This window comes from Rutilus rutilus (genome assembly GCF_951802725.1).
Source record: "Rutilus rutilus genome assembly, chromosome: 2".
In the NCBI taxonomy this organism is placed as follows: domain Eukaryota; kingdom Metazoa; phylum Chordata; class Actinopteri; order Cypriniformes; family Leuciscidae; genus Rutilus; species Rutilus rutilus.
The window spans coordinates 56,175,556-56,192,399 of NC_140210.1; the positions used below are offsets into that span (position 1 = coordinate 56,175,556).

The window sequence follows — 16,844 nt, forward strand, 5'->3', positions numbered from 1 at the left end:
ATCAGTAATCCATTGCTCTTTGGGTAAAAGAGGCTAAAGAGATTAATTAGATAAAAAGACAAGACAATCTGTGTTTAAAATGCTGTTTTATTGTATAATATTTAAATTACAATATGTTTGCTTGTTTACATAAGTTTCACTTTAAGTACCAGTTTGTGATTGATCGCTAATGCCTTGTTCAGTAAGGATCTGTTAACGATTAATAATGCCTCGTTCAGCCTGTGTACGGAGCGCGCGGCTGACGTTCGTCCATTATAACATTGGACTGGACAGAAGCTGATCGCGTCCGTGTTTTATTGTCCATTTCCTCTTTTACAGGTATGAATGAGGGTTGTATTGTGTTTGAATGATTTATAGATGTGTTTAGTAATGTAAGGAACATGCGGGAAGTAAACATTAGTGATTGTAATGATTCATGTGCATTTAGCAGTCCGAAGTGTTGCTCTTGTGTAGTCCGCGTGCTAGCTGTGTACTGTAGCACATGTTTTAGCACGTGAATCGAGGTTAAAGCGTGACAGTAATGGAACACCGCAGCCATTTTCTCCGTGCGTATTTGTTTTAGATCATACGGATAAGAGGCGTAACATTTACACCTGGCCACTTCATGTGTTTTCTCAGATCGGATAGCTATCTGATTTATCAAAATGATTCCATTTACACCTGGTCACATAAATGTGTTTTTGCGAAACGGATTTAAATCCGATCTTCAATTTCAGCGCTATATGCAGATTTAATGGAGTGCACGTCACGAAAGCAACAGATATGAGCTGCATTTTATTGATCATCAGCTAAAATTTCAAAATCAAAGACCGCAATAAGAGAGAGCAGTAACAGCCCTGGTAAGATCATTTCATTTCTTTACTTTTAATGATGATGATTGTGTGTTAAGCGTCTGCGACTTACTTTCACTTTGATTTGCGATAGTTTGCACGTTGGTTTAATGAATAGATGCTCAGCTTCTCATCTGCGGTGACGCGCGTGTTCCAGTAGCGTCGTCATATCTGGCTATAACACTACATATATATAGCGTATAACACGCTCTCACACGTTTATTTTTTAGCATTTTTGGGAGGAGTACAATATGTGGTTTCAACAACCAGATGCATTTACACTTGTCCAGTTTTGTCTGGAATGCGTCTCCTGAAGTGGTTTGAGCGATCGGATTCAAATCCGTCTCGAATGCGTTTCGGAGGGCATTTACACCTGGTCTTTTCACGATCGGATAGCTATCTGATCTGAGAAAACGCATGAAGTGGCCAGGTGAAAACAGCCCCTATATGTGTGTGTGAACAGTGAACATACATTCACATTTATGAATGTGAATGTGCAATACATGTACACAATAAAAGATCAAACTTTTTGATTATTACATGTAATGCTATTTTTGTCTTAATTTATAAATGCTTTATATGTATTGACATATTGCAGTATATTGAAAAATATAAGCACTTGTTTCCCATATTATGTAATATATCACATTATATTTTGAAGTATATTCCCATATATTCTTGTTCCGTACAGATCGTGCTTGAGTCACACACAGACTTCAACATTCAGCATGCAAAACACAACCATGGTAAAAGCATTGGTAGCTACACTAAGTCAAGAGTAAACCTAAAGTAAATGAAAAAGTAATGAATGAATGAATGAAGTAATGAAAAGTAAAGTACTCTCAGTTCTTTAAGTTACTAGAACTCTTGTGTAAGTGAACTATACTAAAGCATTTGTCAGTACAACATACTATTCTTATTTTACTAGGGTTTTTTAAGGCAATCGGTTTGCATGCTTTTTTAAGTAATGCTGGGTACACGCCAAAAGATTTTTTACATCTTATAAGATTTTCAAAATGTGATAGACCACAAACATGAGGACAAAAAATCCAAATTTAACCGTTTTGCTCCTATAGTGTGTGGTGTGCCATGATGTGACAAAGACAGCACACCACACACGGACAGATTTTCAACCAGAGTCTCGACTGTGAACTCAGGAAAAAATTGCGATGATAGTGTTTGGAATGATTCTGTTGTTGGAACAAGAATACTTGAAAAGCCGATCCTTCATCTCTGCTGTCCACATCAATTTCACTTTGTGATGTGCCATGACTGCGTTTGTTATGCTTTCTTCTTCCATCATCTCGCTTTCTGATTGGATATTGTTTAGTTTCACGTGATAATCTCCAGAGCGTGCTCGCGTTTGTCCTCGGGGTTCCCCCCACACTTCAGGATTTATGATCCTAAATATTAAACATGTTGAATATTTACGATTCGCGATCGGGGCGGCTCCAACGTTCTTCCGAGCAGGTTCGGACACTCTTAACACACCTCACACCAAGGGGAAATCTGATAAAATAATCTGTTGAACCATCAAGATAATCAGGACATAGCTAGGATTGTCGGAAGGGGGGAAATCGGCCCAAAATCAGCCCGATTATCTTTTGGTGTGTACCCAGCATTAGACTTGCATTAGATTGTACAGAGTAAAAATATGGACCAAATTTACTGTTAATAAATAATTTTCCATATTAATGTTTTAAGGTCTGTAAGCTTAATGAACAATGTTCTGGCTGAAAATTACAGCACCATTTCTGGTTCTCTGCAGCTTTTCTTCTTACAGTGTGTTCATTTTTGTGTGAACTGCCCCTTTAAAGCAACATGTTGTGGTAAAGTCTGCAGATTCAGCCTGATGACTGTAACGTAAATGCCTCTGGGTTAATGTGAATTAGCTCAAGGATATAGGGAATTTTAGAAATATTAATAATCATAACTCATGGTCATAATTCATAAATCGCATATGCATTTACTTTATCAATTATAGGAAATGCCTCGTTCTGTAACTGGTCTTGTCATCCGTTATTCGTCCAGCGAATAAATGTAAGACTATCACAGTTAAGAAGAAGTATTCCTGTTTACAAAACTCCAAGAAAGTTTATCTTCTGGCCACGAAGATAAAGGCTTTTTGGGTTTATAAATTAAAACTAGGCCTACTCAAAGTAGGCTAGCCTATAATATAGAGCGTGTAGCTTAAATAAGATCTTTGATTTCATTGACTTCATAAAAAGTGGTTTTTCAAACACAGGGACAGTTGAAAGTATAAATGGGTTTATTAATAAAATGGCACACACTAAGAGATTATATAAGCTACAAATATAAACGTACGTAAAATGCAAACAATAAAACAAACAAACATTTAAACAAACAAGAAAATATGTGATCAGAATAAAATGAAATGAAAGAAAGAAAGCAAGAAAGAAATATAGAGAAGGGAAAAGCTAGTAATTATTACATACAGAAACCTAGGTTCACGAGACACCTGGAAACAGCTTTTATCAGATAATGTACTTGCGAGTTTCTGTGCTCTTTCTGGTGAGGCTGAGGCAGGACAGCGTGGACGGTGTCGATCCTGTTTCTGCTGCGTCTTCCGGTGCCGCGGGAAGCTTGAAAGGCTCACTGAATGTAACGTTACCGAGAAAGTTCAGATTCGTCTCCCGGGAAGGGAGAGGCTGCAAAAGCTTCGTTGCAAAGGACGGCAGCTACGACTCGAACATGTGTTGGTCCGAGGAGAAGGCCTGAGCCTTTTTAGATGTTTCTTGAAGCCGGGGAGAAGAGGAGGAGGTCAGAGCGATCGATAAGAGGAGAGAGAGGGATCGGAGAAGAGTTTCTTCCTTTTATCAGACATCTTTTTACACCCTCCGGTTGGGACAAAAGCCAATCAGATCGTCTTTTCTGAAGCGGGAAAAAACTTCTTTGTGTAAAGAAGCCACGGCTCCATTGACCATATGTCTTATTGAGAGAAAGAATTCATATTTCCTCTTACGATGGTACACACAGAACACTACATTTTACTGTAATCCCCTATGGATGACGGGTTGAATTAGAACAGGACGGTCAGACAGATATCAAAAATGACAGATAAAGGTCAGGGAAACATAATGTTACATTTATATGCATTATTACACACACATAAAGTTTGATTAAACACACAATAAAATTGTCAGTGTTTCCATTATGGCCAGTGACAACACTTGCGAAACACAGGGATTCGTATCAAACATCTGAAGAGTTTTCTCTGAAATGCTCCATGAAAAGTTCCATGTGTGTTAAGGTGTTGGAATGTTGGCTTGCAAGAGGAACTGGATGAGATGCAGCTTTGGGGTCATAAAGTTTTATGGTCTGAGGTAGGGTTACAAGACCATGATTCTATTGAGGATCTTCTTTCAATGAACATTTAGAATTCAAAACTACGCTCTAGCAAACCAAACCTCTATCACACGTGCATATAGGAATGTACACACATTATGAAAATAAAAGAAAAGATATTTCTCTTATTCTCAGTTATACACAAAAGGGTGTTTGTGTGTGTGTGCGGAATGTCATGAGGCTGTAACGTTGGGGGATACGAGTCACATGGGTGCTGGTAAATTGGTCCTCGTGGGGCAATTATTAACCAGCAAGGACAAAGACGATGTGTTTTGCCATCACATGATCCACTTAATGCGAAAAGCAGATGTCATTGTTGCTACATGACCATGAAAACCACAGATAACAGGAAGCTACCAAAAACTTGTGTTTTAGTTTTTCTTAGTTTAGTAAGGTTCACAGATGTGCAGAAATAACCCTCACCTTACTGTCATTTCAGACACACTTTTTGTTGTTTTTTTCTGAATCTTGACCAGATCTGAATTTAAATCGTTATGCACTGAAAAGACATGTCTTGGCACATACTTGATATCATCGGATACGAATTTACAATTAATCATACATTAGAACATTAACACTGTTGTTGAAATGAATCAACACTGAACAGAATTGAGCTGAATACTGACTCTATTGTCTTTATAAAGCTGCTTTACGGCCCTCGTATAATCATTGCAACATCCTTTTGTTGTCTTCGCTCAAGGGTAAAAATAATTCTGAAATACCTTTGCAGTGATAAACTGTTAGCAGATGTCCCGACACCAGACACATTTAGATGTTTCCTTCCCAGTCAACACGTGGGGTCATGCACAGCAAAAACTCCAGTGTTAAATTAACACTCCTGGGAGTGTATATGAGTCCACACTCAAAAGTGTAAAGTGTTAAAATATGAGTGTTAAATTAACACTCAAGAGTGTTAAAGTTAATGAGATAATTAAGTGATTAGTTTAGTGATGATTGAGCATTATTGAAGACACCTGATGTTAACAAGCAGAATCACTGAAGGAGGAAATCACTAATTGTAAGTTACCATTAAGGTGATGGGTGTTTGCTTTAGTTGGGCTCTTGACCCTTATATGTTTACTTTAAATTTTGCTTGTCTGCTGTTATTGATTTATAATAGTCAGATGAACAAAGAGACAATGTGATCTGATGGTGTTGATTATGTTTTGACATAATCATGTTGTGATCCGTAAAACAAAACTTATTGAGATGGCTTAACTTGTTAATTACAGCAGCTCTGTGATTCTACAGCACATGATTTTCAGTATTTTTCATATAATCCAAAAATATTTAATAGCCATTGTTCTAATCAAAAGACTTTCAAATGAATTTATTTAGAAACACAGACATCAATAATCAGCCTGTGAATCTCAACAATGGTGACAATAATAAAGCATGTTGCAGTGGCTGCCACCAATCACAACTCATTTATGGCTCCCATCATGCATTGCGGTATGAATAAATTATGATCTAAATTGTCTATGTAATTTACTTTTCCTAATTGAATATTCTGCTCGTCACCATTGTTGAGATGCATAGACTGAATCTTGATGTCTGTGTGTGCCTAAAAGAAAGATTTTTTTTTTTTTTTCAAAACAACTTTTAAGAAATCCTTTATATTATATCTAAAATTCTGGATATTTATGCAGAATCACAGTTATGCTGTAAACAACAACATAAATCTAAGTCAGAAATAAGGATCTTAATGAATTCAGTGATCAAGTTCAAATGATGATTGTCATAATATAACCAACACCATCAGATCCCTTTTTCTCTTTGTTCATCGGGCAGTTATAAGATACAACAGCCAAACAAAATCTAAAGTAAATGTGTAAGTGTCAAGAGCCCGACTAAAGCAAACACCCATCACCATAACGGTGGCTTACAATTTGTGATTTTCTCCTTCAGTGATTCGGCTTGTTAACATCAGGTGTCTTCAATAATGATCAATCATTACTAAATTAATCACTTAATTAGCTCATTAACTTTAACACTCTTGAGTGTTAATTTAACACTCATATTTTAACACTTTACACTCTTGAGTGTGGACTCATATACACTCCCAGGAGTGTTCATTTAACACTGGAGTTTTTGCTGTGTGATCACTGTGACATCACACATTTACATTTATTCATTTAGCTGACGCTTTTATCCAAAGCGACTTACAATTGCTATATATGTCAGAGGTCGCACGCCTCTCGAGCAACTAGGGGTTAAGTGTCTTGCTCAGGGACACATTGGTGTCTCACAGTGGATTCGAACCCGGGTCTCTCACACCAAAGGCATGTGTCTTATCCATTGTTGGTTTGTTATTGATAACAACATAATCGCCACCTAGATTCAGTATGCTGTCTTTGTGTGGTTTTGTTCATTTTATATTTAAAATTATAACAGCCCTGTGATTATACAACATGAGGTCCAATAGTGTCGTAATCATTTATAAAGGATATTAAATGCATAATAAGACAAACAGTTTTACTAATGTGTCATTTAGACACACAGAGAGATCAAGAATCAGCGTATGAATCTCAACAATGGTGATGATCAAAAGCTTCATGCTGCAATGCATGCTGGGTATCTAGTCTTTGTGCACTTTGACCTCACATTGTGACCATAGCATGAGCACACAGTCAGGCACTGTGAGGATACACTTTTAGCTCACTGTGAACTCAGATTGTGAACACATCACGAGTATCCTGGGAGCTCATGGTGAGATCACTGTGAGATCAAATTGTTGACTGGGTTTCAATTAGGGGTGTGCGATATGACTATTTTTATCGTGAACAATTAAAATGTCTCCACGATCCACTTTTTCGGAAATATTGTTGTATCGTGATTCGTGCTACAGTGCACATTTTATCATTTCCAGTTCTATGCCTTTCACCAACGTCCCAACATGAAATGCAAGTACGCAACAAATTGGGGTGTGCACGCTAGATGTCGGCGTGTTAACAAGATCATATACATTGCTCGTGAGATTTAGCAACACAGTGACGATGGTAGAAAACACTGAGGAATTGGTCCCTAAAAAAAATGAAACATCGGTAATATGGAAATGGTTTGGATTTTCCGCAACAGACAATGGCGCAAACAACAGTTATTTGCAAATGTTGCAATGATAAGACTCGCACATCGGATGGCAACACGACGAATCTTTTTAAATGCCTCAAAAGAAAACACCCGAAAGAATATGCTGTCAGTCTGACTGCTCAAAGTCGTAGATCCACGTTACGAGATACCCAGCCGCAAATATGTTTCCGCCACGGCCATGTATACACTGTAAAACCCAACAAGTTAAGCTAACTCATTTCATTTGAGGAAACCGATTGCCTTAATTCAATTAAGTTATTAAAAACAATAGTTATGAGTACTCTGAACTTATTTTAATCGAATCCACTAAAACAATAATACAAAGTCAAATTCAATAAGTTAAGCTAACTCATTTCATTTGAGGAAACCGATTGCCTCAATTCAATTAAGTTTATAAAAACGTACTCGGTTACCTAACGTAACCTCTGTTCTCTCTAGAGAGGGAACGAGTATTGCGTAAGTTTAGCTTACGCTACGGGTAAAGTCATCTTTTCTCGAGATATGAAGCCAAAAATTATCCTTAATTTTTATATCTTGTCAACGCAGTTGTCAATATCGGGGAACACAAGAGTGTGAGCCAGGCGGCCAATGGTATGGCTAGCGTAAGTACATAAACACATAGTAGGGCACACAGAGCGGCGCGGCCGGTCTGACTGACAACCCCTGTATAGTGCAGCTCAACCAGGAGAGCTAAATCACACAGCAGTAGCCCGCGCACCGAAGTGGGCCGGTCTACGCGAGACTTAGACTGATAAAAGTTTAGCCTGCAGGGCGGGAACTTCTAGATTGTAAAAACTAACAAATGTAGAGGGGGAGGCCCAGCCTGCCGCCATACAAATGTCATGAAAAGAAATTCCGCTCGACCATGCCCACGACGAAGCCATGCCTCTAGTCGAGTGGGCTCTGATGCCCAGTAGGTACTGCAGGTCTTTAGACGCATAAGCAGCTGCAATAGCGTCCACTATCCATCTGAACAGAGTGTGTTTCGAGGCGGCAAGACCCTTGGTGTGCCCACCAAACGAAACAAAAAGCTGCTCTGAGCGCCTGACAGCGGCGGAGCGCGTAATGTAATTTCGCAGCGCTCTGACAGGGCAAAGGAGATTACTGTCAATCTCGCTGCCGGCTGTCGGCAAAGCTGAGAGAGAAATGACCTGTGCTCTGAAGGGTGTGCCCAACACTTTGGGGACATAGCCGTGTCTCGGTTTGAGAATGACTTTAGAGTCATTAGGTCCGAACTCGAGACATGCAGCGTTAACTGATAACGCGTGCAGGTCACCCACACGTTTGACTGAAGACAGGGCTATCAGAAAAACGGTCTTGAGCGTGAGGTATTTCATATCCACAGTTTCCATGGGTTCGAAGGGATGCGCTTTCATGGCCTCTAAGACCAGGGAAAGATCCCAAATCGGAACCGAAGGGGGTCGCGGGGGGTTCATCCTCCTAGCTCCTCTAAGGAAGCGGATAATGAACTCGTTCCTCCCTAATGCGCGGCCCAGCGCCGAGTCGGCAAAAGCTGAGATGGCCGCACATATACTTTGAGCGTGGAGGGGGATCTGCCCATGTCCAACAGCTCTTGGAGGAAACAAGGCACACACGACACCTCACATGTTTGTGGATCCAGCCCTTGGGCGGTGCACCATTTATTAAACACAGACCATTTAGATGTGTAGAGCCGTCTCGTAGAGGGGGCTCTAGACTGTGTGATCGTGTTCACAACCCCTATTGGCAAGTCAACGGGTATCCGTTGATTATCCATACATGCAGAGACCAGCGCTCTGGATGAGGATGCCAGATCGAGCCGCGGGCTTGAGAGAGAAGGTCTCTTCTCACCGGTATCGGCCAGGGGGGTGTGTCTGCCAGCCGTATTAGATCTGGGAACCACGTCTGATTCTCCCAATACGGGTCTATGAGGAGCACCGTGTGGCGCGCTCCCCTGATTCTCCCGATGACTTGTGGCAACAGAGAGACCGGGGGAAAAGCGTAAAGCGGGCTACTGGGCCAGGCTTGGGCCAGCGCGTCCTCACTCTTGGAAAAGAACCGTGGGCAGTGCGCGTTGTCTTTTGACGCAAAGAGGTCGACTTTCGCTCTGCCGAAACGGCGCCACAGTGACTGGACTGTTTGGGGATGCCAAGACCACTCCCCAAGGGGAACATTGTCCCTGGACAGTCTGTCTGGACCTTCGTTCAGGCGACCCGGCACATGCGCGGCTCTCAGCGAGCGCAGTGAGTGCTGAGCCCACACAAGGAGGCGTTCCGCCAGGGTGCAGAGTGTTTTGGATCTGACACCGCCTTGACGGTTCACATAGGCCACCACTGACATATTGCAGATGTGCCGCCTCGCCACTCTCGTCTCGACCTGTGCTGAAAAGCGTGGTGGACGGCGAGCGAACTGAAGCGAATAGCCGTGCGTTATAGTATTCAGCACCCATTCTGACACGCCCTGGATAGCTTGCCATGCTTTCGCACACATCGCTAGGGGTCGAATGGTCTCTGGGTTCAGATCGCCGCGCTGTGCGGGATGGGGAACCTTTATCAGAGAGGATGGTGCTCGAATACGGGGGCTCGCAGACAGTGGTGACCGGCTGTACAGCACACAGCGGCTTGGTCTCTGTGGACGGAGCACATTTTGCTGCTAGAAACCCGTGGCGCGAGAGCGGCATAGGGTTTAACGTGTTTGATAGTAAGTGCGCGCGCTCGTGAGCGGGCACAGGGCTTACATTCGCAACACGGCCAGTGTTTAGGAGCTTTATAGGACCTGCATCCCGGGGTAACTGTGTGACAGAGCGGGCAGTGGGTAGGTGTGGGCACAGAATAGTGGGCACATACTTAGCACTCGAGCGGCGCGTGCCCGCTTTATGAGAGTGCGCTCTGTGAGCGTTACCGGGGAGATCATGTTTGTGTGTATTGGTGAGCACGGGGGTGTGGGCACATTTTCTACACTCAAAACACCTTCGGCGTGAGCCGGAATTTAGCACCATCCTGAGAGCGGGAGGGTGCGAGATGCGGGTTCGCTTTCTGTATGTAAGAAAGCTGGCCGCGAGCTCGGAGAAGCAAACAGAAAAAAATTGTATCTGCCGCCAGAGCCGGACTCGAACACAGGTCTCTTGCGCGAATGCCTAATGTTCTGCCACTGAGCCTCAGGGGAACATACAAGTCTTCCGTAGCGCGAGTATATGATAGAGCGTCGTGTTTTGTGTCGGCGTTTGTTTGCAGGCGCGCGTGTATTAAAACAGGCTCGTTTACTGCAATATTGATATTTCCAGTCGCCTGAGCTTAGGAGGGGACTGAGAAATGTGTGAGAAATAGAGGTGCCGGTCTCTCTTTTCTCCTTTCGCCGGTGAGTGACGCGCGCCAACGAGACGCGGGGTAGCTTTCTTATAACATAAAGGAAACTAGCCCGTGACCGTCCGCTTCTGACATCCCTTGTGAGCGGCGCCGTTTGCGAGAGAACCTCTCGTAAGAGAACAATAGTTATGAGTACTCTGAACTTATTTCAGTTGAGTTTACTAAAAGTAGATATACATTGCAGTCAATAAATTAAGTGATTAATTAAGTGATTATTGAGCATTAGTGATTAACACCTGCTGTTAACGAGCAGAATCACTGAAGGAAAGAGAAACACTAAGATTAAATCTCTAAAGATCTCAGCAGAGGAGGATTAAACCACTACACAAACAGCATTACCAGCTTCACGTATTACTAAACAGTTTGACTTTTGCCATGCGTCTACAGAAGTTGTTATTGAGAATGAACAGAGGGTTAGATGCTAATGATTTATTGAGTTTCATTCTAATAAATTTGACCAGCGGCCAAATGATTTATTTGAGCGACCATCGCTTTATGATTGTGTATTTTCAGAAACAACGTCACCTAACCCTAAAAGAGAAACATCCCTGGATAAAGAAAAGTCTGGTAAGATCCAACAGATCTGTTGCTCAGTTTGAGTTGAAAGTGATCTTATGATATAAAGATGAGTGATGGATGTACAGCATGTGTATGAATACTCGTACATGATGTCTTAGTCTCACCTTGTTTTACTGTAACAATCCCTTTGTGAGATTTCTTGACAGATCCTGTTTCTCTATTTGGTTTAACCTGGTTGTATATTTTTTAGAAACAATGTCACCTGACACTAAAAGAGAATCCCAGGATAAAGGAAAGTCTGGTATGATCTGTTCTCATTTTGAGTTCAAAGATATCTCATGATATAAGCAAGCATTTGAAGTACAGCATGTGTGAGAACGCTTGTAAATGAATGTCACAGCATCACCTTGTTTCTCCATGAAAATCCCTGTGTGATTTGAGCTTAACTAGTTGCTGTCTGCTTTCAATGTACAGAAAATATTCTTAAAACAATCGCATTTGTGTTCCACAGATGATCTGAGTAAATAATGACTGAATTTGTTCCTCTAATAAATTTGACCATCGGCGCTCTATGATTGTGTATTTTCAGAAACAACGACATCCCAGGATGAAGGAAAGTCTGGTAAGATCCAACAGATCTGTTGCTCAGTTTGAGTTGAAAGTGATCTTATGATGAAGTGATGGATGTACAGCATGTGTAAGAATACTCGTACATGATGTCTTAGTCTCACCTTGTTTCTCCGTGAAAATCCCTTTGTGTGATTTTTTTTTGACAGATCCTGTTTCTCTATTTGGTTTAACCAATACACTCTATGGTTGTGTATCTTCAGAAACAACGACATCCCAGGATGAAGGAAAGTCTGGTAAGATCCAACAGATCCATTGCTCAGTTTGAGTTGAAAGTGATCATATGATATAAAGATAAAGATGGCTGTGTATTTTTAGAAACAACGTCACCTGACCCTGAAAGAAAAACATCCCAGGATAAGTCTGGTATTATTCGTTTCGCATTTTGAGTTCAAAGTTATCTCATGATATAAACAAGCATTTAATGTACAGCATGTGTAAGAATGTAGTTGAACGTAACAATCTCACCTTAAAGGAGAACTCCGGTCAATTTTAACATTGAGCTCATTTTTTTGTACATTTGGAGTGCTGTCAATACAGAGAACAACGACAAAAATCGGTGTTGCCTACACCGAGTTATTCTATTTTTAAAATTTGCACCCTATTGACTTCAATGGGGCAAGTAGTAAGCCTGCTTTTTAGCCTCTTAACATCCTTTAAGTGTCATTACAAGTGCACAGAAAATGTGAGTGATTCCTTCCGAGTGAACACGGGTGGATCTGACTGCAGTAGATGTTAGAGATATTAATAAAAATGAAGTTAATTCAGCCAGCGCTCATACCTTTGTTTACATCTTGTTTTCGGTGGAAGGCCATAGTAATCGATTGTCGAGTTCAAAAAAATCCTCTGTGTGTTCAACATCTGATTCGGATGAACTATCCATCAGATCTGATATTCTCAGAACACCACACAGCACCGTCATCGGCTGGGCTGACAGTCTGAGTCTCCACTGTTGCTTAGTTACCTATGATCACGCGCGTGAACTCGACAATCGATTACTATGGCCTTCCACCGAAAACAGGATGTAAACAAAGGTATGAGCGCTGGCTGAATTAACTTCATTTTTATTAATATCTCTAACATCTACTGCAGTCAGATCCACCCGTGTTCACTCGGAAGGAATCACTCACATTTTCTGTGCACTTGTAATGACACTTAAAGGATGTTAAGAGGCTAAAAAGCAGGCTTACTACTTGCCCCATTGAAGTCAATAGGGTGCAAATTTTAAAAATAGAATAACTCGGTGTAGGCAACACCGATTTTTGTCGTTGTTCTCTGTATTGACAGCACTCAAATGTACAAAAAAATGAGCTCAATGTTAAAATTGACCGGAGTTCTCCTTTAAGAATACTCTTACATGATGTCATAGTCTCACCTTGTTTCTCCATGAAAATCCCTTTGTGTGATTTCAGGTTCCTCTGTGATAGTTGTGGTTTCTGTGGGTTTGATCCTGCTGGCTGTGTGTTTAGTGCTCATGTTGCTCAAAATAAAATACAGCTGTAAACATGGTGAGACACACACACACACACACACACACACACACAAAACACTGCACATAGTACATCTGAGTGTGTCGCCCTCTGCTGTTCAGAAATACACACACAGTTAAATTATCTCTCATTTTCTCAGTCTCAGATGTGGCTCTTGTTCACACAGGCATCATTTCATCATCAGACAGAAGAGAGACCGGAGATCATGAAATGGTGAGTTTCAGAGCTGATCTGTGCTTCATGATGTCAGATAAGTGGGCATGTTTGCTGTACCTTTAAACTGAGACTTCATGTTTGGGGGATTTGGCTTCTCTTACAGGTTCAAGACTCAGATCCCACATCAACTCCTCTATATTCGACAGTCCAGTTACCCACAATCCCCTCTGATTCACAGAATCTACTTTACTCATCAGTCCAGTTACCCACAATCCCCTCTGATATACAGAATCCACTTTACTCATCAGTCCAGTTCACAATCCCCTCTGATTCACAGAATCCACTTTACTCATCAGTCCAGTTACCCACAATCCCCTCTGATACACAGAATCCACTTTACTCGTCAGTCCAGTTACCCACAATCCCCTCTGATTCACAGAATCCACTTTACTCAATAGGCCAGTTACCCACAATCCCCTCTGATACACAGAATCCACTTTTCTCGACAGGCCAGTTACCCACAATCCCCTCTGATTCACAGAATCTACTTTACTCATCAGTCCAGTTACCCACAATCCCCTCTGATACACAGAATCCACTTTACTCATCAGTCCAGTTACCCACAATCCCCTCTGACAGGGTCCTTTACGCATCTGTCAGTTTCCAGAAGCATGAAGAGTCTCTCAGTGACGCTACAGTCTCCTTCAGCAAGAACGAGATTCACTCTGAATATGCATCTGTCAAACACAGCAACACACCAAACTATACTTACCATTAGAGTTTTACTCAAATCTAGAATCATCAGTCACTGAGAATAATGACTGAGCCACGTGCAATAATTCAGTGTCATTGAACAGGTTATGATCAGTTATTAGAACAGGTTATGGATCAGTTATTAGAACAGGTTATGGATCAGTTATTTGAACAGGTTATGGATCAGTTATTAGAACAGGTTATGGATCAGTTATTTGAACAGGTTATGGATCAGTTATTTGAACAGGTTATGGATCAGTTATTAGAACAGGTTATGGATCAGTTATTTGAACAGGTTATGGATCAGTTATTAGATCAGGTTATGGATCAGTTATTTGAACAGGGTATGGATCAGTTATTAGAACAGGTTATGGATCAGTTATTTGAACAGGTTATGGATCAGTTATTAGAACCGGTTATGGATCAGTTATTTGAACAGGTTATGGATCAGTTATTACATCAGGTTATGGATCAGTTATTAGAACAGGTTATGGATCAGTTATTAGAACAGGTTATGGATCAGTTATTTGAACAGGGTATGGATCAGTTATTAGAACAGGTTATGGATCAGTTATTTGAACAGGTTATGGATCAGTTATTTGAACAGGTTATGGATCAGTTATTTGAACAGGTTATGGATCAGTTATTAGAGCAGGTTATGGATCAGTTGTGACACCTACAGGTCACTGTTGGGAAAGAAGCTGAAATGTTTCTCTCAGAGACAGAAGGAAACATTGACTTCTCCTGAAATGTTAAACTGATGACAGAATCTTTAATCTTTGTAAGCATCAGTTTACCAAAAGTGACACATTATGTTGTGAGCAATAAGCCAGTGTGTGATGAGCGCATCAGCTCGGAGGAAGAGCAAGACAATATTCATAACGATTATAAATGTACTTGATGTCATAAATGTCAGTGTTTTAAGGGGATGTCTATCATGCAGAGGAAAATAAGCCTCATTTACAAGCCTTCTCCACTGAGATTTAAATGTATTTTAGAAATGTGAAACTCAAGTGAAGTGCCTGAAAGGCAGTAATAGATATTTTAAAAATTTAATTACATTACTTTAAAAAATAAAGTAACTTGCCAATACTGAGCAGCAGAATACATTTCAATCTTCAGGAGAACAAATTAAAATACTGTTAGTAACTTGTATTAATGATTGTGCTTGTGTTCTGCTTTGATTTAGCAATATGTTTTTATTATTCTCATCATTTTCAATAAAAGTCTCTGCTGAATAAATGTATATTTATGCAATCCCGCTGCCGTTTTCATTGATCACTCTGGTATCCAGTTCTGACTTTAGTAGCTTGTTTTGTGATGTTCAGAGTTGATCTGTTTGTCACTAGTTTGTTTATTGTCACCATTGTTGAGATTCATATGCTGATTCTTGATGTCTGTGTGTTTAAACACAATAACTTCTTTGCTCAAAGTATTTTCAAAATTTTTGATATCGCTGTTGGATCTCAAACTATAGAATCTCAGAGCTATAATCACCAATACTAAAACGAGACATGATGCATATAGTCAAAAATTTAGAGTCTGAATGACATCAGTGAATCAGGACACTACATGATGATAATGTCATTATCATCCAAACATATTGTGAGCAGGTCATGTTTTCTCTTGCAGTAACAAATGTGCTTTATAAACACAGAGTTGTAGCAACCAAAGAAAAACATATATTAAAAAATAAAAAGGGTCAAGAGCCCAACTAAAGCAAACACTGATCACCATAATGGTAACTTGAAAAGAAAAATTCCATAAAACATTACCGTCTAAACTTCTGTTGACTCTCAAGAACTTTTGTCGATGTATGACAGAAATAAAGTCAAACTGGTAATAAGTGCAACAATGTGTAATGACTCGAAGTCAGTAGTTCTTGTGTTTCTCTTTTTTTCTGTTATTGTTTTTTCTCTTTCCGTCAATGATTCTGCTTGTTATCATCAGGTGTCACCACTAATGGCCAATCATCACTTAATAAATCACTTAATTATCTCATTAACTTCAACACTGCTTCAGTGTTAACTTAATTATCTCATTAACTTCAACACTGCTTCGGTGTTAATTTTTAACACCCTGTAGTGTGGACACATATAAACACTGAGGAGTGTTAATTTAACACTGGGGATTTTGCTGTGTAGTAGCCTACACTGTAAAATAATTTTTGCTGCATTAAATTAAGGCCGTAGTCATTTCAACTGTTAAATCTTGAGTAATGATGAATTGCTTTGACTTGTGAAAGTGAAAACTGATAAACCCAGCGGGCATCTTGATGTCAAAATTACGTCAAGAAATAGGTCAAAAATGAAAGTCAAATTGACGTCAAAGTGTTGATGTCAATTTGATGTCAAGATTTGACCTCTGCTGATGTCATTTTGCCAAACAAAAAGGTGAAATGAATGGCCGTACACTTATCACCAGCTTCACTTAAACTAACCAGATTTACTTTATTTAATTTCCAGTTTAAATAAATATAATATTTAAATAGTTTAAAATATATTAAACATATTTTGATGACACCATGATGGTGGTTAGCGTTTGCTTTAGTTGTGCTCTTGACCCTTGACTCTTTAATATAATTTTTTTCTCTGGCTGCTATAACTGTGTGTTTATAAAGCACAACTGTTGTAGCTAAAAAAAAGCCATGAGAAACTGAGATCAGGAGA

At 40.2% G+C, this 16,844-nt stretch overlaps 2 protein-coding genes across 8 annotated transcripts in view; one reads left to right on the top strand and one right to left on the bottom strand.

Moving 5' to 3' along the window:
* LOC311286415 (uncharacterized protein) overlaps positions 1-11,137 on the bottom strand; it is a 120,286-nt gene extending 109,149 nt beyond the window's left edge. Inside the window, exon 1 of the mRNA XM_084402629.1 lies at positions 6,314-11,137. Coding sequence (XP_084258755.1) covers positions 9,307-10,263 — 957 coding nt within the window. The 5' untranslated portion in view covers positions 10,264-11,137 and the 3' untranslated portion in view covers positions 6,314-9,306. The remainder of the gene's footprint in view (positions 1-6,313) is intronic.
* LOC311286325 (polymeric immunoglobulin receptor-like) overlaps positions 1-16,844 on the top strand; it is a 127,228-nt gene that overhangs the window by 14,744 nt on the left and 95,640 nt on the right. For 3 of the 7 annotated variants that reach the window (XM_084402483.1, XM_084402485.1, XM_084402489.1), the window contains exons 8-9: positions 11,144-11,197; positions 11,400-11,450. In XM_084402483.1, the coding sequence (XP_084258609.1) occupies positions 11,144-11,197; positions 11,400-11,450 (105 nt within the window). Of the gene's footprint in view, positions 1-11,143; positions 11,198-11,399; positions 11,451-11,738; positions 11,772-11,925; positions 12,013-12,094; positions 12,143-13,188; positions 13,285-13,432; positions 13,480-13,585; positions 15,425-16,844 lie in introns of those variants that run through there. The other 4 variants (XM_084402486.1, XM_084402487.1, XM_084402488.1 and 1 more) reach the window with 4 other exon arrangements.